Source organism: Felis catus, chromosome B3 (genome assembly GCF_018350175.1).
Source record: "Felis catus isolate Fca126 chromosome B3, F.catus_Fca126_mat1.0, whole genome shotgun sequence".
In the NCBI taxonomy this organism is placed as follows: Eukaryota; Metazoa; Chordata; class Mammalia; order Carnivora; family Felidae; genus Felis; species Felis catus.
This window is the reverse complement of record NC_058373.1, coordinates 84847840-84872465: the sequence shown is the minus strand read 5'-3', so window position 1 is coordinate 84872465 and position 24626 is coordinate 84847840. Positions and strand designations below refer to the sequence as shown.

Sequence of the window (24626 nt, the reverse complement as noted above, 5' to 3'; positions counted from 1 at the left end):
TAAGAGTTACTTTTTTCTGCTTAGAACTTAAGTAGGAAAAATTGAATAGTAAGTTTAAATTGCTTTATGTATTGGCACAGCTCTATCTTTAACTGCACTTCCAAATGTTTCATCACCTCACTGTTACTATGCATGTTAACATTTTAAAATGTATTCTGATAGTTTTCTAATTCATTGACACTACATGCTATATTGGCTTGTGCCCATCGTTATTTAAAAACAGATTTCTACTTTTAATAGATTTTATTTCATTGAGCTTACAAAACAAAACTCAGAATTTTTTTTTATTTTAAGCATATGCTTAGGGTATGGTTGAAATTAATCCTATATTTTTCATGTTCATATAGTTTCTACTGTTCATAATTTTTCTTTTTTACAGATATTGATGATGCTCAAATACTTCCCCGCCCAACTAGAGTCAGACATTTTTCACAAAGTGAAGACACTGGAAATGAAGTTTTTGGTGCTTTGAATGAGGAACAGCCATTGCCTCGAAGTAGCAGCACTTCTGACATCTTGGAACCATTCACTGTTGAACGAGCCAAAGGTGCAGTTCCTGTCATTGACAGTTCATCCCGTCATGCGCCAAGCTTGCAGAGTTCCACAGAGGCTTCTTCAATAACTAGATCCACTGAAAGCCACATCACTGATACTCATAGTAGAGAGTCTTCTCTGGAAGTTGGTGATAGCATATATGATCATCTTTGTCACTTAATAGATCCGGTAGAACTTGCAGATTCAGCTTTTGAACAAATCCAGTACATTGACCTTGAAGGAGATGACGATCTTCTTTCCTCCCTGAAAGAATATTTTAAGGAAAACCAGGAAAATCATAGTAGAAATGAGTTAGGTAAAGATGTAGCTTCTCAGGAATTGATTGTTGGAGTAAATAGGGATGAACAGTCATCCTTAGATAAATTAGAATACATAGACCAGGAAAGTAAATCAGAAAATATCACCTCTTTTGTTGGGACTCCTGAAAACATTCAGTTTCAAAAAGAACCAAACTCCGCTGTCTTCGTGAGTAGTATTGCACCTAACCAGTTAGACAGTTTTATGAGAACAAAAACTTATGAAAAAGCTAAGGAACTAAACAGTGATAAACAGTCATCAGAACCTAATTCAGGTAGCCCTTGTGATAAAGAAATGAGGAAACACCTGTATAGACAAACAGCCACAGAATTAGATGCCTGTGTAGATACAACGCTAGCTGAAAAGGTTAAGGGTGTGCAAATTAATGAAAAAATCACTGTCCCACATGTTATGCATGCCAAGAAAACTACACTAAAAACACCTGTTAACCACAGACTGCCTCATGTTACAAACACTAGCAAGCTTTCTCCAACTAAAAGGAGCTTGTCTGAAACAGTAACTCCTAGAGCCAAAATCATGAAAATTACTACTAAAAAACGAAATACTGTTCATGTTACTTTTAGACCATCTACTGAGTCAGTTCAGTTTTATAATCCTCTGGAAAACAAAGAGGCTCCATGGAAGATGAGACTGCGGAAGCTTGGTGGTTTTAGTAGTAGTAGTAATAGCAACAGCAGCACCAGCAACCCCCATGCCAGCTCAAATAGTTTTACAGAGATAGTGAAACCTGGTGTGTACAGGCCTCTAGATTCAGTTGGTACAGCATCAGTAAGTAGCAAAACAAGTAAGGAATCTACAGAGATTCCCACCACTATATTACAAAAAGAAGGAATTGCAAGTAATCAGTTAGGTAGTCGTAGTACTCTTAGGTCATCAAGTCATGAGGCAGGACTACAGCAGGGCTCCCTGGGTGGCGTTTATAAAACTGTTGTACATGCTCTTTCGAAGCCGAAGGCAAATGTTTCCCCACAGAGGCAGAACAGAATGCCACCAGAGGCTCCACTGAGGGATCTGTACAGTCATGTAATGGGCTATTTTGGAAGGAAAGCTGCAGGTGAGCACTAACAGTGTGCAGAGCGCAAAAGGAGAAAGACAGCACCAGTTTGGCTTAATGCAACTGAAGCAAGCTATAAGCAATCAAAAAGCTTTGGGATGGTCACTGCTTTCTCTCTGTTTGGTTATGCATGCGCCTTTTCCCAGCTGTATTTTTCCCAGCATAAAATGTTTATTTAAATTACTAATTTCCCTTATAAGGCATTTAGTTAAACCTCTTTGCTGCTGAACAAGATAGGAAAGAGGAAGAAAATAGGAAAATTTTAATGACCTTTCAGAGGCTATCTAAATCAAATATTTTCCTGAGTATGCACTACATGAGACATGGAATTAAGTTTACTAAGTAGTTGGAATACTTTCTTCCCTGGCCCCCTATAGTTTATATTTAAAAGGGCACCAGCTATAGCTGATTGAGTTCATTTACTTTTATGATTGATATACTTGGTTTTATCTTTTTTCTTGGAAGAGTATTATTTTGATATTACATAACATAATGGAAATCAAGGTCGTACAACCAGCACTAACATTTTTTAGTTACCATTGAAGGAGAAATTATTTCTTAAATTTCAAAGTGGATTTAGTTACCTTTAAGCCATTTAAAAACAAGCTGCAGGCTTCTTAGTTTTGCATTCATTTGTATAGAATGCAAGTCCTTAAAACACTTACCAGTACTTTTCTTTTTTCTGAGATTTTAGATGTGCATAAAGGTTTCATGATAGCCAATCATGATTTTAATATGGAACCTCTATGGACAGATTACAGAAAGCAAGATTATGGTAACTGTCTTCTCTTATCTTGATTCAAATTAAAATAACTTTACAAATATAGAAAATTAACTTTCAGCAGTAAGGTAGGTTTTGATTTTGTTTGTTTAACATGGTTTTGTTAGCATGATTAACAGAATGCTGTATAATGCATCTTGCATTGAGCCATTAATGCCACTTGAGGGCAGTATTTGACAGCTTAGCAAAGCCTGGCCAGTAATATAAAGATAATGGTATTTCACAATGAACTTTTGACCAGTGTATTTTCTTAACCTGAAATGCTTTTTAGTTTATTAGGAATGTAAGCCATGCTGATTTTCTTTTAATTGCAGAGAAATTAACTTTTCAACAGCATAATGTGAAATAAATAAATATCATTTTTTCTGTAAGTTTGTTTCCCAAGTTTAAAACTTTCTTGTTAATGTAGTCATTAAAAAAATCAAAATAACTTTTGTGGGGTTTTTTTTATATAGAAAAACCTTTGTGAAAATAAACCTTTTTTCTTAAAACAAATTAGATTTTGTAGTGAACTGAAATGACATTATGTCACAATTATAGATTATCTAAGCTTAAATGCATTTCTATCCTACTGAGATGTGCATAGATTGAAGGGATAGATTTCTTGCAAATATTCCTTGGGGAAGAATGGAATTCTAAATTATTAAGGCCCTAAGAAGCAGCATAGAGGCAGGAAGACAGATAAATATACCAGTTTCTTTATAGGCAATATTAACCTAACTCCAACTAGTGCTTATCTATCAGCTTTCTTGCTGTTTAAGGTCATACTGAAGATTGACTAACATCTGCTTAGTTAAATAAAGTAAATATCAATTTACTAATTCTTAAAATTAAATCTAAAAGGAGAGAAATTATTCATAAATGCATGTTTGGCAAATAATTGATATGGCATAGGTAATTTGAGTTTTTTTTGTTTGTTTCAAATTTAGGAAATGCAGTTAAGTCTTTTCTCACTATATATAGTTATTTATTTATTTTTAGTCAATAAAGAGGACATGAGCCCAAAACTGCCCCCTCTTAATAGTGATATTGGCAGCAGCAATGCTAATGTTCCTGATCTGATGGATGAATTTATAGCAGAACGACTTCGAAGTGGTAATGCCTCAGTAAGTGTTGTTTTATTTTATTTATTTGGTTTTAGTGAGGAGAGTAGAGAAATTAAAAGATACATACTTTTGTGTGTGTGTAAATTTTCATTCAAAACAACCTTCATCTAAAATTTATATTTTTGTAGTATTTTTTATTCAAAGATCTAAAACAAATAGGCTTATAGTTTTGACCAGGGTAAAAGATTAGAATACCTATTTGTTTACCTATTTAGGAATAAGCCCCTACCTTCCTCGTCTTCCCTTTGCTTTTCATGTTTGCTCATAGGTTCTCTTCCTTCCCACTGCCAACCCTTAGCAAGAAAGAGGTCTTCTGGCCCAACTCCCATAAGTTGATGGCATAAGTATTGATTGCTTAATAATTACACATAACTTCAGAGTAGATTTTAAAGTTATCTTTGTTTTGAGTATTAGAATTATGGCAAAATGAAAATAGAACCAATTTTACCCCTAATAATACTTAATTATTAAGGAAAGAAATACATGTGGAATTGCTTTATTTAAATGGTCCTGTTCCATTTGGATTTCAATCTTTAGTGAATGTCTGTAGCTCCATTACATTTCCCTTTTATTTTCAGTTTCATTTTTTTCCTTGAATGGGAAAAATTTTTTTAAATCATTATATATAATCATTATAGAATAACCTCTTTGCCATCATTTTTTCCTCCCTCCACTATCTCTATTTGCTGCTGCTTTTTTGAATTGAATACTTTGCTCTTTCTACAGTCTTAACTTGAATCTATGGATCCTTTTGAGACTTAAGAGTCTCAGGCCCAGTACCATATAATAACTGGGTCTCTACTTTAGATAAACCAACAGTAGTTCAGGTTATGGCTCCATACAATTACATAGATTATTTAGTTAGTGTGTTTTCACCCTCCTAACTCAGGCCCTAAACCTCAACATTTATTGTGATGATTGTCTTGGCAATTCAGTATTTCAGATGTTTAATGACAAGAAGAAATTTTAATGGTAAAATGTTTCTTGAATTTTTAGACTATGACAAGAAGGGGAAGTAGTCCAGGCAGTCTTGAAATTCCCAAAGACCTCCCTGATGTTCTAAACAAGCAAAACCAAATGCGCCCTATTGATGACCCAGGTGTGCCCTCAGAGTGGACTTCTCCTGCCAGTGCAGGGAGCAGTGATCTTATCAGCTCAGATAGTCATTCGGATTCTTTCAGCGCTTTCCAATACGATGGCCGAAAATTTGACAGCAAGTATCTTTTTCTGTTTGAGCAATATGGTTTTTTGTTGATTGTTTTCTGTTTGAGACTTATGGATTATATAACCATCACCTTCCTCTCTAATGCTATTTATATGGGGTTCCCATGTATTTTGATTTCATTTTTCAGTGAAATTCCAAAGGAAGTTTTAGGGAATCACTTCAAGTTGGGACCACTTTATTTCACCAAACTAAATTAAAGACACTTAAAAAACAAAAAAACACTGCCCTTTCATAAAACAAATGGTATTCTAAGACCAAACATGTACAAGGGAAAAAAAATTAAAATTGACTTGATATTAGAATAAAGGACAGTCATGGTTATGAGTTGGCACTATTTCATTCTTTGCAAACCACTGTATAGTTATGTTCAGTGCTTCAGTATGTTCAGTACAATTATGTTCAATGTTAAGTTACTCAGACCTTTTCTTGAATAATCACTTCATATTAAAATGACAGCAGTGGTATTATTTGGTGCTGTATCACTGCTACATAGCTAGCTATATACACTTGGCAGTGAAGAGTACCGATATTTAAAAAAAAGAATGTGGGGGCGCCTGGGTGGCTCAGTCGGTAAAGCATCTGACTCTTGGTTTCAGCTCAGGTCAGGATCTCACAGTTCGTGGGTTTGAGCCCCACATTGGTCTCCACGCTTATAATGTGTAGCCTGCTTGGGATATTCTCTCTCTCTCTCTCTCTCTCTCTCTCTCTCTCTCTCTCTCTCTCTCTCTCTCTCTCTCTCCTTTCCCTGCTCACACTCTTTCTCTGTCTCAAAATAAACTAAAAACAAACAAAAGAAACATGAAAACTTTGGGAACCACATTAATGAAGAGCTGGGAGACGCATTGGAGAAACATGTTTCCTGCCCTCATATATTACTCTTATCTCAGACTGGAATATATGACTTAGAGAAAAATGGTTTTTACTGTATGTGTGCCATTTTTATTACATATATGTGTAGTTGAAAAGCATATTACCAGCTATCAAAAAACATAGATAATAGTGATGATACATGATATGCGTGTTTAATCATTACTGTTAGTAATAAGCTATGAGAACCTTTAAAAAATTTATTTAACGTTTATACATTTTTTGAGAGACAGAAATAGAGCATGAGTAGGGGAGGGGCAGAGAGAGAGAGGGAGACATAGAATCCGAAGCGGGTTCCAGGCTCTGAGTTGTCAGCACAGAGCCCGACGTGGGACTCAAATTCATGAACTGCAAGATCATGACTTAAGCTGAAGTCACACACTTAACTAACTGGGCCACCCAAGCACCCCACAATTTATCTCTAATTATAAACTTCCAACTGTTAAAATTATTTGCACTTGCCTGAGTGGTATGTAAATAGATTTAGGGGAATGTTAATGTTTAATCATTTTTGCTGAAGTAGCTGTGTCTTTTGTAAATATTTTTGTTTCATGGTTGAGACATCTATGTACTAGCATTTCTTCTTCCTATAGATTTTGGCTTTGGAGCTGATGCTGGGATTGCATCCTCTGCTGATGTGGACTCAGGTTCTGGCCATCACCAAAGTGCTGAAGAGCAAGAAGTGGCTAGTCTAACCACACTTCAGTTGGATTCTGAAACAAGCAGTCTTAATCAACAAGCTTTCTCCGCTGAAGTTGCAACGGTTACTGGTAAACTTACTTAAGGGAATGTCTTCCTTAAATGTATTTTTTTAAGCCACCAAAGAATATGTTTAGGATTTTATTTGATAGGTTTTAAGTATTATTACTGTTTAAGTACTATTTTTTTTTCATTCATCTTTATAGAAAAGTGAAGGAAAAAACACATTAATGTAAGAGTTTCTTGACCTGGAGTCTACATGGATAAGTTTCGGGGAATTAGCTGAACTCCCAGTATTATATACAAAATGTTATATGTGTTTGCATCACTGCATTTCCTGCGGTGATGTTTAAATGATAACCAAAAAGTAGTTGAGAAGTACTATCTCTTTTTCATCATCTTTCACAGTTAGCCTAGATTTTTATAGATTTCTTTGGCAAAGTATTTATTATAGAAACTGTAGGGAATACTGCCTAGTAGAAGGCCTACTTACTAATATACCAATATTCTATGTTCATACAACAGTAAATTATTCTTTTCAGCAATTTTTAAAATGCAGTTAAATATATGATGAGTAGAATCCAAGAAATTTACTCATGAAATGCAGGGTCACATTATTGCAAGGTTAGTGCAGTGACCAGAGGGATCCTGAGCAGTTTCTAGCTCATAGTTCAGTGGTTCCATTCTGTGATCCAAATTCATTCTGGTTCTCACTGTAGTTTGATGCCTTTTGATGGGTGATTCCAGTTTAGGTATCAATATTGTATCCTGTGGTTCATTGGAACTTGCAAGACTAAATACTGATTTCTGCTTGTCTGAATTTGTCAGGCACAGTTCCTCAGCTACATCAAACATGAAGTTTGACCAGTGGAATCCTTGATGGGCAGAAACCCATCCTTTGTTTTCCCATCTTACCCCTTCTTTTCTACTTCCTATCAGGATTACTAAGAACTGTAACCTGCCCCATTAAAGAATAGAGACTGAGTGGAGGACAGGAGCCAACTGAGTTAGATCATAGTCCCATTATTACGAAATTTAAATGACTCAGAGAGAAATACTATGGAAAATTCTTATTTTATAGTAAACAGCTGTTATTGTAGTTGTTTTTAAAATAAAATGTTCAACATTACTAGTAGAGAATGTAAATAAAAACCACGAGATACCACTATACATATAATTAAACAACTGAAGTTAAAAACACTGATAATACCAAGTATTGAAGAGGATGTAGAACAACTGGGAATATCATGTCACTCATGGGAATGCAAAATGGTAAGGTTTCTCTGCCAAAATATGCCAGTGTCTTTTAGAAGTAAACATGCATTTACCTCATGACTATTACTAGGTATTTACCTCTGGCAGCTGTATTTGGAACTTCATGACAGCATTATTCACAGTAGCTAAAAATTCAAAACAGCTCAAGCGTCCAGCAACTAGTGAATGGATAATCAAATTGTAATGTAGTCATTCACTGAATATTCATTGAAATAGGACTCAGAAAAAAAAAAAAAGATTAACATATGTGAAACCATAGCTGATTCTCAAAAACATGCTAGATGAAAGAAGTCAAATACAAAAGACTATATATCGTACTTTATTATTCCATGTATAGGACATTCTAGAGAAGACAAAACTATAGTGATAAAGGTCAGTAATTACTTGGGGGGGTGGGAGTCAGCAGGGGATCAACTGCAATTGGGCACAAGAAAGCTTTTCGTGCTGATGGACATTTCTTTGTTTCGATTGTTATTGATTATGGACTGCATACAATTGCCAAATTAATATAACTGTACAGTTAAAATGGGTGACTTAAAAAACTAAATGTGGAAGTTTATTTTCTACGGTCACACAAATTTTAATACTATCAAAACTCTAGATATTTGGACAGTGTAGAGAGTTAATGAACTTTGAAAAGAATGGACTTTCAAAGTAGAAATAATAAAATGGCTGAGAAGTTTTTTTAACTGATTTAGAGATCCACTGTACAACCCTCTCAGTCTGTGACTCAAAAGAATCCCACCACTACGTGTCCCTTAATCTGGGGACCATCTATTTTGAAGGAGGAGTTAAATATCATGCTCTCCAGTAAACTACATAGGTTTCTTATAGTTTTCTTAAAGCCCTCAGACTATTAATCAGACTGTGATGTTTTCAAAAGACTACTGTATGTGAGAGAAGTCTGACCTCACTTTTTCTTTTTTATTTATCTTTAGTCATCAAAACTGGAGTTCCCCACAACAATTCTAAAAACTTAATATGTAAAGAGAACTTGTTTTAGGCCTTTTGCCTCAATATGAGTTTTGGATAATTGAACTTCAAAGAATTTTTAACATGTATATAACCTATATTTACTACACATGGTGACCATTTCTAGGACTCTACTAGGAAGTTTTATAAGGAATTCTTTCTTGATTAGTGCCATTTGTAGTAGTGTAAGGGTGTTTAAAAAACTAAAGCAGTTCATGGATCAAGTTCTAATTAAAAGATAAAATTCAGCAAAGAGTACAACAGCATATAATCAATATACAAACTATTCAACACACTTTGATTATTTTCTCAAGTATATTTTGCGTATATTCTCACAGTTAACTTTTTAAGAATAGCTGTGTTCTATCAAAGGGATGTTAATAGTCATGAAATCTTTTATTTTCCTGTAATATTTTCAGAAATTATTGCAGAAACTTAATATAGGAGATAAGAACAAAAATTTAATGGATAAATATTAATATAGCAATACTTATATTTTAAAAATGCATTCTTTAAGAGGAGAACACCTATAAGTCAGGTGTTCTACATTGTTACTAATAAAGTTGAAGACAGTAATGATTCACTAATAGGTAATCTTAATAAAAAATTACTTAAGTTTTAATTCTAAAAAATGAATCAGATTTTTATGGATGAAAATAATACATGGAAGTAAGAGAAATAGATTTGTATTACAAAGCATTTGACTAAGGCTGATGATTTTTTAAATGTTTTTTATTTTTCAAAATGTTTATTTATTTTTGAGAAAGACAGAACGTGAGCAGGGGAGGAGCAGAGAGAGAGAGGCAGACATAGAATCTGAAATAGGCTCCAGGCTCTGAGCTGTCAGCACAGAGCCTGATGTGGAGCTTGAACTTGGGAATGGTGAGACCGTTACCTGAGCTGAAGTTGGACGTTCAACCAACTGAGCCACTCAGGCGCCCCCCCTTTTTTTTGTTTTAGTTTTGAGAGAGGGAGGGAGGGAGGGAAGGCGGGCGGGCGGGCAGGCAGGCGCATGCGCTGGGGAGGGGCTGAAAGAGAAGGAGACAGAGAGTTGAACCAGGCTCCAGGTTCCGAGCTGTCAGCACAGAACTCAATGCAGGGCTGGAACTTACGAACCACAAGAGAACCACAAGATCGTGACCTGAGCTGAAGTCGGACGCTTAACCAACTGAGCCACTCAGGCGCCCCTGATGATTTTTTTGTCGTGTACTTATAAAATATTTGATGAGTATTAAGGAGATTGTTTTCATTATGCCCTCAATAGTTTGTGTTTGTACTAAAATATAGAATTTTTACATTTCTGTAGCTACCTTTTAACATACGATTTTGTGCCATATGAGTTTATTCCAAATCTCAAATGAAGGAAAGGAAATTGACTACCTACTGTGTATCATAATTGAGCCTAAATGAAATCATGATTGTCATTCAATAAGGGATTCTTAGCGTTATATGTTCTTTTTAAGGCATTTATTGTGTTATATTTAAACATTTGTATAAACAGCGTGGAATGACACATTTGTGGAATTAAAATAATACAAATACGTAATTTATTAACTTGGTTTTTGCTTTACTGTATAAAAGGAGGTAACGGGACAGAGTTTTAGAATTATTGAGTCCAGAATGTTGATATTTCATTGCTAGAAAGAAGCTTAAATAAAAAGACAAATACATATTTTTTTAATTGAGGCATAATTGCATACAATATTATATTAGTTTCAGGTGTACAACATACAGTGATTTGACAAAAGTTAATACAGTGTTATTGACTATATTCCCCATTCTGTACCTCACTTCCCCATGACTACTTACTTATTTTATAACTAGAAGTTTTTACTTCATAATTTCCTTCCTCTTCCATGCCCCCCTCTCCTTTGGCACGGCAGCTACCAGTCAGTTCTCTGTATCTATGAGTCTGGATTTTGTTCTGTTTGTTTTGTTTTTTAGATTCCACATAAAAATATAATCATATGGTATTTGTCTTTTTCCGTCTAACTTATTTCACTTAGCAAAATCCCCTCAAGGTCCAGCCATGTTGTCGCAAATGGCAAGATTTCATTCTTTTTTTGTGGTTAGGTAGTATTCTTTTGTATGTATAAGTCACATGTTCTTCATCCAGTTCATCCATCACTGGACACTTAAGCTGCTTCCATACCTTGGCTATTGTAAATAATGCTGCAGTGAGCATAGAGGAGCAAATATCTCTTTGAATTAGTATTTTTGTTTTCTTTCTAGATAGATATCCAGTAGTAGAATCGCTAGATCATAGGGTAGCTCTATTTTTAATTTTTTAAATATGTAATATATTGTCAAATTGGTTTCTTAAATTTTTTTTAATGTTTGTTAATTTTTTGAGACAGAGAGAGACAGAGCATGAACGGGGGAGGGTCAGAGGGAGGGAGACACAGAATCTGAAACAGGCTCCAGGCTCTGAGCTGTCAGCACAGAGCCCGACGCGGGGCTCAAACTCACGGACCGTGAGATCACAGCCTGAGCCGAAGTTGGACGCTCAACTGACTAAGCCACCCAGGCACCCCACAAATTGGTTTCTATACAACACCCAGTGCTCATCCCAACAGGTGCCCTCCTCAATACCCATCACCCACCCTCTCCTCCCTCCCACCCCCCATCAACCCTCAGTTCTCAGTTTTTAAGTGTCTCTTATGTTTTGGCTCCCTCCCTCTCTAAACTTTTTTTTTTTCCCTTCCCCTCCCCCATGGTCTTCTGTTAAGTTTCTGAGGATCACATAAGAGTGAAAACATATGGTATCTGTCTTCCTCTGTATGACTTATTTCACTTAGCATAACATTCTCCAGTTCCATCCACGTTGCTACAAAAGGTCATATTTCATTCTTTCTCATTGCCAAGTAGTATTCCATTGTGTATATAAACCACAATTTCTTTATCCATTCATCAGTTGATGGACTTGTAGGCTCTTTCCATAATTTGGCTATTGTTGAAAGTGCTGCTGTAAACGTTGGGGTACACATGCCTCTATGCATCAGCGTTCCTCTATCCCTTAGGTAAATTCCTAGCAGTGCTATTGCTGGGTTATAGGGTAGATCTATTTTTAATTATTTGAGGACCCTCCACCCTGTTTTCCAGAGCGGCTGCACCAGTTTACATTCCCACCAACAATGCGCATGGGTTTCCTTCTCTCCACATCCTTGCCAACACTTGTTATTTTCTTCTCTTTCTGATAATAATCATTTGACAGGTGTAAGGTCATATCTCATTGTGGTTTTGATTTACTTCCTTGATATTTAGTGATGTTGAGCATCTTTTCATGTGTCTTGAAATATATCTGTTCAGATCCTCTGCCCATTTTTAATCAGATTGTTTTTTATTGAGTTATATGAGTTCTTTATATATTTTGGTTATCAGACCCTTTTCAGATATATGATTTGCAAATATGTTCTCCAATTCAGTACGTTCCCTTTTTGTTTTACTAATGGGTTTCTTCAGTGTTTAGAGGCTTTGTAGTTTGATATAGTCCCACTTGTTTATTTTTGCTTTTGTTTCCCTTGCCTGAGGAGACATCTAAAAACCATTGCTAAGACCAATGTCAGGAAGCTTGATGCCTGTGTTTTCTTCTAGGAGTTTTATGGTTTCAGGCCATATGATCAAGCCTTTAATCCATTTCGAGTTGGTTTTTGTATATGATACAAGATAGTGGTGCAGTTTCATTTGTTTACACATGGCTGTCCGGTTTTCACAACACCATTTATTAAAGAGATTATCCTTTCCCCATTGTATATTTTACCCTACTTTGTTATAAATTAATTGACCATATATGTATGGGTTATTTCTAGGCTCTCTGTTCTCTTAATCTTGATTTTTTATGCCAATACCACACTGTTTTAATTACTACATCTTTGTGGTATAGTATGAAACAGGGAGCAGGATATCTCCAGCTTTGTTCTTTCTCAAGATTGTTTTGGCTATTCAGTCTTTATAATTTTAGAATTATTTGTTCTAGTTCTCTAACAAATGCTATTGGTATTTTGGTAGCGATTGCATTGAATCTGTACATTGCATTGGGTGATATAGACGTTTTAATGATATTAATTCAGTCTGTGAGCATGGAATATCTTTCCATTTGTTTGTGTCTTCTTCCGTTTCTTTCGTTTGTGTTTTATAGTTTTCATTATAGAAGTCTTTTACCTCCTTGGTTAAATGTATTCCTAGGTATTTTTTTGATGTGATTATAAATGAGTTTTTTTTTTTTAATTTCTCTCTTTTTTTAATGTTTATTCATTTTTGAGAGAGAGAGAGAGAGAGAGAGAGAGAGAGAAACAGAGCGTGGCCGGGGAGGGGCAGAGAAAGGGAGACACAGAATCTGAAGCAGGCGTCAGGCTCTGAACTGTCAGCACAAGCCTGACTCAGGCTTGAACTTGCCAACTGTGAGATCATGACCTGAGGCCAAGTCGGACACTTAATCGACTGAGCCACCCAGGCACCCCTTTATTTCTGTTTTTAATGGTTCATTATTAGTGTATAGAAACACAGATTTTTTTAAAAAACATATTTTGTATTCTGCCATTTTCTGAATTCATTTATTCTAACAGTTTCTCGGTAGAATCTTAAGGGTTTCCTATATGCAATCTGCATGGAGTGACAGTTTTAATTTTTCCTTTCCAGTTTGTGTGCCAGTTATTTATTTATTTATTTATTTATTTATTTATTTATTTATTACCTAATTGCTGTGGCTAGGACTTCCAATACTTTGTTGAATAAAAGACAGAGGCATCTTTGTCTTGTTCCTGATCTTAGAGGAAAAGCTTTCACGTTTTCACCATGGAATATGATGCTCGTTTGTCATATATGACCTTTATTATCATATTGAGGTACCTTCCCTTTATACCTAGTTTGTTGAGAGGTTTTTATCATCAATGGGTGTTGAAGTTTGTTCAGATACTTTATCTACTGAAATAATCATATAATTGTTTTAATTTAATTTTTTTTTTTTTTAATTTACATCCAAATTAGTTAGCATATAGTGAAAAAGTGATTTCAGGAGTAGATTCCTTAATGCCCCTTACCCATTTAGCTCATATCCCCTCCCACAGTCCCTCCAGTAACCCTCAGTTTGTTCTCCATATTTATGAGTCTCTTCTGTTTTGCCCCCCTCCCCGTTTTTATATTATTTTTGTTTCCCTTCCCTTATGTTCATCTGTTTTGTCTCTTAAAGTCCTCATATGAGTGAAGTCATATGATATTTGTCTTTCTCTGACTGACTAATTTCACTTAGCATAATACCCTCCAGTTCCATTCACATAGTGGCAAATGGCAAGATTTCATTCTTTTTGATTGCCAAGTAATACTCCATTGTATATATATATATACCACATCTTCTTTATCCATTCATCTATTGATGGATATTTGGGCTCTTTCCATACTTTGGCTATTGTTGATAGTGCTGCTATAAACATGGGGGTGCATGTGTCCCTTCAAAACAGCACACCTGTATCCCATGGATAAATGCCTAGTAGTGCAATCGTAGGGTAGTTCTATTTTTAGTTTTTTGAGGAACCTCCATAGTGTTTTCCAGAGTGGCTGCACCAGCTTGCATTCCCACCAACAATGCAAAAGAGATCCTCTTTCTCTGCATCCTTGCCAAAATCTGTTGTTGCCTGAGTTGTTAATGTTAGCCATTCTGAGGGGTGTAAGGTGGTATCTCATTGTGGTTTTGATTTATATTTCCCTGATAATGAGTGATGTTGAGCATTTTTTCACGTGTCGGTTGGCCATCTGGATGTCTTCTTGGAGAAGTGTCTATTCATGTCTTTTGCCCATGTCTTCACTGAATTATTTGTTTTTTGGGTGTTGAGTTTGATAAGTTCTGTATAGATTTTGGATACTAACCCTTTATCTGATATGTCATTTGCAAATATCTTCTCCCATTCTGTCGGTTGCCTTTTAGTTTTGCTGATTGTTTCCTTCACTGTGCAGAAGCTTTTTATTTTGATGTCCCAGTAGTTCATTTTTGCTTTTGTTTCCCTTGCCTCTGGAGACATGTTGAGTAAGAAGTTGCTGCGGCCAAGATTAAGGAGGTTTTTGCCTGCTTTCTCCTCTAGGATTTTGATGGCTTCCTGTCTTACATTTAGGTCTTTCATCCATTTTGAGTTTATTTCTCTGTATGGTGTAGGAAACTGGTCCAGATCCATTCTTCTGCATGTTGCTGTCCAGTTTTCCCAGCACTACTTGCTGAAGAGACTGTCTTTATTCCATTGGATATTCTTTCCTACTTTGTCAAAGATGAGTTGGCCATGTGTTTGTGGGTCCATTTCTGGGTTCTCTGTTCTGTTCCATTGATCTGAGTGTCTGTTCTTGTGCCACTACCATAATGTCTTGATGATTACAGCTTTGTAGTATAGCTTGAAGTCTGGGATTTTGAGGCCTCCAGCTTTGGTTTTTCTTTTTCAAGATTGCTTTGGCTATTCAGGTCTTTTCTGGTTCCATACAAATTTTAGCATTATTTGTTCCAGCTCTGTGAAGAATGCTAGTATTACTTTGATAGGGATTGCATTGAATATGTAGATTGCTTTGGGAATAATCATATAATTTTTGTCTTCTGTTAATGTGTATCACATTGGTCAATTTATGGATATTGAACCATGTTTGTCTCCCTGGAATAAATCTCACTTGATCATGGTGTATGATTGTTTTTATGTGTTGTTTTAACTCAGTTTATTGATATTTTGTTGAGGATTTTTGCATCTGGGTTTATTAGGGATATTGGCCTATAATTTTCTTTCTCTTTTTTTTTTTAATGTTTGTTTATTTTTGAGAGACAGGGGGGCAGACTGCAAGCAGAGGGATGGGCAGAGAGAGAGGAAGACACAGAATCAGAAGCAGGCTCCAGGCTCTGAGTTGTTAGCACAGAGCCTAATGCAGGGCTCGAACTCAAAAACAGTGAGATCATGACCTGAGCCGAAGTCAGTCACTTAACTGACTGAGCCACCCAGATGCCCCTATAATTTTCTTTTTTTTTGTGATGTCCTTGTTTGGTTGTGGTATGAGGATAAAACTGGCCTCATAAAATGAGTTTGAAAGTTTTTTCCTCTTCAATATATGGAAGAGTTTAAGAGGGATGGGTGTTAAGTATTCTTTCAATGTTTGGGAGAATACACGAATGAAGCTGTGTGGTCCTGGACTTTCGTTCATTGGGAGATTTTTGATTTTGGATTCAATCCCCTCACTAGTGATTGGTCCATTCAGATTTCTGTTTCTTCATGATTCAGTCTTGGAAGATTATAAATTTCTAGGAATTCATCCATGTCCTCTAGGTTGTATTTCTGTAGTATTGGTTGTAATGTGTTTTCTTTCTTTTCTGACTTTGAGTTCTAGCTTGTTTTTCTTATGCGTTTAGGTCATTTTTATCTTTTCAGAGAACCAGCTCTTAGTTTCATTGATCTCTTTTATTGTCTTTTTAGTCTCTATTTCATTTATTTCTGTTCTGATCTTTATTATTTCTTCCCTTCTACTAACTTTGGGTTTTGTCCTTTTTTTTTCTCTAGTTTGCCTAGATATGAAATTAAATTGTTTACTTGAGATTTCTCTTTCCTTGAGGTAGACCTATATTGCTATGACCTTCCCTCTTAGAACCATTTTTGCTGCATTCCATAGATATTGGTATGTCATATTTCTGTTTTCATTTGCTTCTATGTATTTTTTTAATTTTTCCTTTAATTTTTCATTCACTTTGTAGGTATTTGGAAACATATTTAATCTCTGTGTATTTGTAGTTTTTCTAGTTTTCTTCTGGTAGTTGATTTCTAGTGTCATATTGTTGTGGTCTGAAATGATTTCAGTCTTGTTGAATTTACTAAGACTTATAAGACCTAAAATGTGATCTATCCTGGAGAATGTTCCATGTACACTTGAGAAGAATATGTATTCTGCTCCTGTGGATGGAATGTTCTGAACATATGAGTTAAGTCCATCTGGTCTAATCTGTCATTTAAGGCTGATCTTTCTTTATTAATTTTCTGTTGAAAGGTCCTGATATTTTAGCGGCTTGCTTGGTAGTAGCATCACCTCACTACAACCACCACAAAGTGTTAAATAAGTATTAATTTATGCTATACATAATTTAAATTAACATGAGTTTCTGCTATGTACCAGACACTACACTAGGCACTGGCAATACTTCAGTATATAACATAGATACAGTCCCTGTTTTTACAGAGTTTCTGCATTAGTGAAGATATTTAAAACTAAACAGTGTGTTTCAAGTCAGTGTTAGTCAGTGTTATAAGTGGTATAATGGGGAAGTACAAGTGCATATTGCAGAGACTCCTTATTCACACTGGGTAGGTCAACAGTGGGTAGGCTTCTAAGGAAGAAGTGTCTAAAGTAAGACCTGAAAAATAAAAAGAAGTTAACCAGACCTATAAGAACAGGATTATGGCCCCATGCAAAGGAAAAACATGTGGAAAAGGCTAGCTCTGTGGCTAGAACTTAAAAGTAACAGGGGAATTATGGAGTGATCAGAAAGTTGAAGAAAGACTGGAAAACCCACTAATAAGTTTGGGCTTATGCTATGGCCAGTAAAGAGCCATAGAATATTTTAAGTAAGGAAGTAACATCTGATTAGATTTTTAGATCTTTTTGCTGCCTTATGAAGAATGGACTGGGAGGAAGGAATAGGGAGGGGTAAGAGGGAGATTGACGACTGGGGACCATCAGGGACCACCATAAACCAGGCTAGCAATGATAGTAGCATATAGAGCCATGCAGAGCATGTTCTTCTCAGGAATAGCCCCAGGTCTGAAGTAAGTGAAATAGAGTAGCAGTGGGTACTAGAGTTTCTCTAGCTGCATCAGGAATGGACATTATCACTTTCACAGATGGCTTCTATTAACTGCTATGCCCAGTTCTGATTCCATTCTAGTACCCTGGAAGAAATCAAATGAGACCCCTAGATACAAAATCGTGTACAGTATTATGATTTTCTTTACCTCTTTGGCCTTTGATGCTTCTCAGTTGTATATTATTGGGATTTTAAGCATTACATCTTAGGTAGAGAGTATTGAATATTCTCTTTATGGTAAGTTTATGAAATTATATTTACAGGTTCAGAAAGTGCTTCTCCAGTCCATTCAGCTCTGGGATCCAGGTCACAGACGCCTTCTCCTTCCACACTGAATATAGATCACATGGAACAGAAAGATCTGCAGCTTGATGAGAAGCTCCACCATTCTGTTCTTCAGACGCCAGATGACCTAGGCAATATTTGGAAATTAGATATTTGCCATTTTTCCTTTCAGGGCATTAGTGTTAGGAGATCTTAATTTAGACATCTTAAACTTTTGATTAGATAGAGGAGTATTATAAGTCTCTTGAACTTTTGTGAGTCTTTTGGAAATTTGTTACTTAACATTTTTTCTTGCTCTTAAAAATATAGTCTAATATTTGTTGTATTATTATAGTTGACTACAGTCCTGGCATTAGTGATTGCATTATTTTTGTGTGTTAAATTATCATTTATTGATATTGTGCCATTTCCTAAAGCAGGAAGTATTTTTAAGTAAATGTTATAAGTGACTAGGAAACCTTAGAAACTGCAAGTTTTAATAAAAGTTATTTCTGCTGAGTCTTACATAATGTAACAAAGATCAGGATAAAACATCATTTTGCTATTATGCCCAAGACAATGAATAATATAAAATACCAGTTTTCATTGGTGCTGCAGTACATTTACTCTCTATAACTTCTGGCCTTATAGTTTTAAGGTACTCATTCTGATAATATGCATTTATCTTGCAATTACATAACCCTTATGGTCTGATTTCTGGATTAGTTTGGCCTTTTCTTTCCTCCTTTTGGCCTGCAGTTTTTAGTTCATCCTTGCTTTTAGTTTCTTTCCCCAACAGTGGGAAAAAATTTCTAACTTCTAGAAAAGTTACAAGACTAGTAAAATGAATACACATTAAGCCTTTAGATGAATTCACCAGTTGTTAATATTTTACCACTTTATCTCTGTATCTACATACACACATGCACAAAAACAACCCTGCCACCCCCCCCCCCCCCTTTATTTCCATGTAAGTTGGGGAGGATCAGAGGGAGAAGGAGAGAGAAAATCCCAAGCAGCCTCCACACCCAGAGCAGAGCCAGATGCATGGCTTGGTTGATATCACGACTCTGATATCATGACCTGAGCAGAAATCAAGAGTTGGAAGCTTAACTGACTGAGCCACCCAGGCATGCCACTTTTCTTTCTTTCTTTCCTCCTTTCTTTCTTCTTTCCTTCCTGCCTTCTTGTCTTTCTGTCTGTCTTTCTGTCTTTTTTCTGTCTTTCTCTGTTTCTTTCTTTCTGTCTGTCTGTCTTTCTTGAGCTATTTAGTAGCGAATTGCAAATTTTAGACCCTTTACACCTAAACACTTTAGTGTTTCCTGTATAACCACATTGTAATGGTCACATTCAGCATATTTAACATTGAAACATCACTGCAATTTTTTTTTAATGTTTGTTTATTTTTGAGAGAGACGGAGGGAGAGAAAGAGAGACAGAACATGAGTGGGGGAGAGGTAGAGAAAGAGAGGGAGACAAGAATCTGAAATAGGCTTCAGGCTCTGAGCTGTCAGCACAGAGCCCCAATGTGGGGCTCAAACTCAGGAATGGTGAGATCATGACCTGAGCTGAAGTTGGATGCTTAACTGACTGAACCACACAGGTGCCCCCATTACTGCAGTTTTTAATCCAAAGTCAAATTTCCCCAGTTGTTTCAGTAGGAATATCTTGTATAGCTACACCACACCACTACCAACCCAATTCAGGATTCAAAGGAGGATCACACATTGTTGCTGGCTTTGCAATTATTTAAAATTTTGTTTTTGAGAGGGATAAGTTAGAGACAAATCAGTTGATTTTTCACCATATTATGAAGGTTCCATAGAGTAGGGAGATATTAACAGTGATGGTTAAAACTACAGGTTTTTTTTTTCTTTTATTTCAATGAGCTTACACCAGATGGTTATTTTTTATTATTATGAAAGACTAGTAACTTTTTTTATAATACAATCATTGTACACTTTATGTAGAAAGAGAAAAAAAGTTAAACATTAGGCATAAAGGATGTGCATATATTAAGAATGAACTTGTAAATTGAACTTGTAAGAATGAACTTGTAAATTATGAGTACATTGAGATATTATCAAGTAGGAATAATCTTAGTAATGATTTCGCCTTTTCTGTTATATACACTGAATAGAATAATGGGTGTTTTTTAAGTTGGAGGAGACCTATAATGATATTTAGCTAAACCATCTATTTCATAGTGAGAAGTATAGCATTAGGTTATTAAATAATTTGTATGACATCACATAATAACAGTAATATCTCTTTTAATGCTAAGCCTGATTTAGTTTTGAAATATAGAAATACATTTCTTTGGAAGTTTTAAGTACAAAGAAACAGGCTTATGAAGACTTCCTACAAGATCTGCTTTCAGCCTGCGATCTTCTATTAATTTGATGATACAACCTGAAGTAGTCATTTGATAAAGAGAGAGTATATACTTACACATATGATCTTTATGTCAACCATATACTTCTAGCAGCATCATTTCCTCCTTAGATAAATCCTAGTACAAGTTCCATTGAATAAGTAATTATTGCCATAATATGGAATCACGAACTGGTGAGGTTTTGATCTTATTAGGAAAAAATAACACTAGTGCCTATTGACATTTTTAAATTTTGCTTTTATAGATATTTAAGATTGTTAATTTGACTCTTTCTTGTTTTTGTGATTCTTTAGAAAAATTACTAACACCAACGTATTGGTTTATTTTATAGAAATCAGTGAATTTCCATCTGAATGTTGTAGTGTGATGGCAGGGGGTACACTCACAGGATGGCATGCTGATGTTGCTACTGTAATGTGGCGAAGAATGCTAGGCATTTTGGGAGATGTCAACGCTATTATGGATCCTGAAATACATGCCCAAGTTTTTGATTACCTCTGTGAGCTTTGGCAAAATCTAGCTAAGGTAAAAAAAAAAAAAAAAAAAAAAAAAAAAAAAAAAAAAGAAAACTGTTAAGAATTCGTAGAAGCCTTAGACCACATTGCCCCTCCCCCCCCCCAAACCTCCTTACTATAAACTAGTTCCTGGCAGGGTAAAGTCACTGAACCATGTTTAAATATATAGTTAGTGATAGAAATTGGACTTGAACTCAAGTTTAAGCTAAAACAAACTGGAAGAACAGTTTTCATAGATTTGTTGCATTTTATTTGAAAATTACAGATTAGAGATAATCTTGGCATTTCAACTGATAACCTGACCTCCCCTTCACCACCAGTTTTGATTCCTCCACTGAGAATTCTTACACCTTGGCTTTTCAAGGTAAGCTTAATATATAAAAATTATAATTTAAAAGTTTCATTTAATAAATACACATGTAATCTGTTTTAAACATTTGATTCTTTAACTTTTGTATAGTTTTCTAGAACACTTGGTTTGTGACTTGTCATTCATTACCGGTTATATAGAGAGGAAAACGGGCATAGCATAATTATTATACTGGTGCATCATTTTTATTTAATAAAACAAAAGTGAATATAGAAAATTATGTTTTAATTGTATTTAAGTGAAGTATAAATCTCGAATTTATATCAAAGAATATGCTGTGTACTTTCATTGTTTTAGTTTTTAAGTTTATTTATTTTAAGAGAGAAAGCATGAGCAGGGGAGGGGCAGAGACAGAGGAAGAGAGAGGGAGAGAGAGAGAATCCCAAGCAGGCTCCATGCTATCAGCACAGAGCCCGATGTGGGGTTCGATCTCACAAACCATGAGATCATGCCCTGAGCCAAAACCAAGAGTCAGATGTTTAACCAGCTGAGCCACCCAGGCACCCCTACTTTTGAAGTTTTAATTTTTTTAAGTGTCATTTGATACGTTTGGTGCATTTTCCTAAATGAAACAGTGTGTGGTTATTCATAACCTATGTTGTATCATTTTAATGATAACAATAGTTTCAGTAATCCTGATATTTCAATTCATTAAGAAATTGGGCCAACATAAAAATAAATGAAAGCAAATATATTGCTTGCTGTATCACTTTAACAGTATTTGAGTATTGAAATCAACATCTTTAAATTGTAGGCAACCATGTTGACTGATAAATATAAACAAGGTAAATTACATGCTTACAAACTTATTTGTAATACAATGAAAAGAAGACAAGATGTTTCTCCAAATAGAGATTTTCTAACACATTTCTACAATATAATGCATTGTGGATTACTTCATATTGATCAGGTAAATATATACTTTATAACCAATTGCTTTATAAGTTTATCTTTGATTCTTGATTATTTAACTCTTTTAAGGTCTAGAATTAAAAATACTGTCTTATGTAGTCATTTATTTGTAAGTTTCTTTGATTTTGTAACCTCATTTGTTCTTAAGACATAGTTGAAAAGCTGTTATGTTAGGGGATTGACTTGATTATTAAATGTGTCTTTCCTAAACATAGTTGAAAAGCTATTAATTAGGGGGTTGATTTGATTATTAAATGTATCTTTCCTCTAATGTTGTAACAACTAGTTTGCTTCTTTAAAGTATTAAACCATCTTTTGCTTAGACTGACTACATCTTATTTTAATGTCCTAATGTACTTATTCTTGGGTGTTTTGTAATTGTTACTTAATAATTGGCACTAGAGGCATGTGGATATGCTCATCTAGTAGTGAAATAGAGGATTTTTCTTCTCTAAGAGCTAGCCCATCACATTTTCTTATTTCCATAGATTGTATTAGCACAGTGACAATTATATTGACTTGGCGTTTGTATCAATATAATCATCACATTAGAAAGTCAAAAATTTGACTGTAGAACATTATTTCAAGGGTCTTGATCCTGGCCATAAAACTGGAAAAAAAAAAAAAAAAAACAGAAACAATCACAAAAAACTATGGGAGGTTGTAAGTCATAGTAATGAAACATTTTTATCATAATGTGGTTAAATTTCACTTGCAGTTGATTTAAAGAACATTAAATTAATATTGAAAGAAGTAGTTATATCTCTCCTCCTGAAAAGTGAAAATACTACCTGCATTAATTTGAAATAATTAGTGTTCTACCTTATAAACATGTCTCAAACAAAATGACGATCTTAGTTATTGACAAAGAGACCTTTTGTTTAAGATAAATCAGATTGAGTAATACAGTGTAAAACACTGCATCCTCATGGTGAATTCCAAAGGCTGGATATTTGTCATGAAAGGACTTCAGTTGATCTAATAAAGAGAATATCTCCAGTTGCCACATAATAGGTTATGCAGTTTTAAAGATCAGAGATATCATATGGAAGCAAATGGATGAGAGGAGGAACTACTCTGCAGTTCAGTTTTATAACACTTGAGCCTTATATTTTCAACCCCCTGAAGCAAAAAGCCTTCCATCTTGCTGTCTAGTATGAAAAAAAAAATGCTGTATTGATGTCAGTTAAATATGTTTTAAGTTTATTTTGCTTTGACAGTATAATACCAAGCATGGATTATTTAGAAGAATTAAAATTAGTCTTTCCAGTTAGGCAGTGTATAGTAATTGCCTGTTTTATTATTTCATATGTTATCTATTTTTAAGGGTATTGATTAGCTGATACCCAAGATTAATTTATGATATTCTTTTCCCCTTCTTTTCTTACTTCTAAGGATATTGTCAATACAATCATCAAGCACTGCTCACCTCAGTTTTTTTCACTTGGTTTGCCTGGTGCCACAATGCTTATTATGGATTTTATTGTAGCAGCTGGTAGAGTGGCTTCTTCAGCATTTCTCAATGTAAGTTTTTATCTCCTGTTCTTTATAATATAACAGACTGTGGTTAAATAGGCTCAACTAACAGAACAACAGAGAAGGAGCCCTTGTTAGTAAATTTAACAAGCTGATGATCAGGAAAACTTACAGTTTAATTGAAATTGCTTTTATTTTTTTAAGTAAAATTTGAAGTATAAGAAAGTACTAAAATTAGTTGATGGAATTGACACAGGAGCTATAAAAATGGATTAAAATCTGATAAAACAAAATTTAAAATTGAAGAAGTCTATGGAAACAAGTAGAGGCAGGGAAGAAACTAAAGAAAGGGCCGTGGGCCATAGCAAAAGAGAAGAAACAGATGAGATAATCCAGAAATATGCTCTAGGAGTAAACTCTAAACTCTGAAAAGCATGTGAGGATTTTTCATAACAGTTACGGAACTATGGAGACAATGCCAAGTAACTGGTATAGTTGGAACACGTCCATATTTATGTAGCAGAGGTAAACTAAAGAGGAAGACAGTAGCTGGTTTATAGTGCTAGAGAGGTTAGATTTTATCCTCAGGAAAGAATGAGCAAACATTGAGGGATTTTACGCAAGGAGTGGCATGATCAAATTTACTATGAAAACAATTACTGTTCAGTAGACCAATTATTCTAAATGACTAGTCAGCACGTTTCCTGCACTTCTTTAAGGTTGTGCAGGAGAGTGGCACCTGGGTGGCTCAGTTGGTTGAGTGTCCGACTTCAGGTCAAGTCATGATCTCACTGTATGAGTTTAAGCCCCACATTGGGCTTTACATTGACAGCACGGAGCCTGCTTTAGATTCTCTGTCTCCCTCTCTCTCTCTGCCCCTCCCCCTCAAAAATAAACATTAAAAAATTTAAAAAAAAAAGATTCTGCAAGAGAATTAAACCCTGATGTCCTTAGGAATCCATTTTATGTGATTAAATTTACCTCCTGTGCATCTAGAAGGATACTAGTTCTGTAACATCCTTGGGAAAAT

General features: G+C 35.1%; 1 protein-coding gene across 15 annotated transcripts in view; it reads left to right on the top strand.

Annotated features, from left to right (window-relative positions):
- RALGAPA1 (Ral GTPase activating protein catalytic subunit alpha 1) overlaps positions 1–24626 on the top strand; it is a 269144-nt gene that overhangs the window by 114193 nt on the left and 130325 nt on the right. For 9 of the 15 annotated variants that reach the window (XM_045059797.1, XM_045059796.1, XM_045059795.1 and 6 more), the window contains 9 exons: positions 380–1927; positions 3690–3814; positions 4811–5027; positions 6500–6676; positions 17928–18080; positions 20655–20848; positions 21104–21202; positions 21963–22118; positions 23516–23644. In XM_045059797.1, the coding sequence (XP_044915732.1) occupies positions 380–1927; positions 3690–3814; positions 4811–5027; positions 6500–6676; positions 17928–18080; positions 20655–20848; positions 21104–21202; positions 21963–22118; positions 23516–23644 (2798 nt within the window). Of the gene's footprint in view, positions 1–379; positions 1928–2621; positions 2703–3689; positions 3815–4810; positions 5028–6499; positions 6677–17927; positions 18081–20654; positions 20849–21103; positions 21203–21962; positions 22119–23515; positions 23645–24626 lie in introns of all 15 variants that reach the window. The other 6 variants (XM_045059806.1, XM_045059805.1, XM_045059804.1 and 3 more) reach the window with 3 other exon arrangements.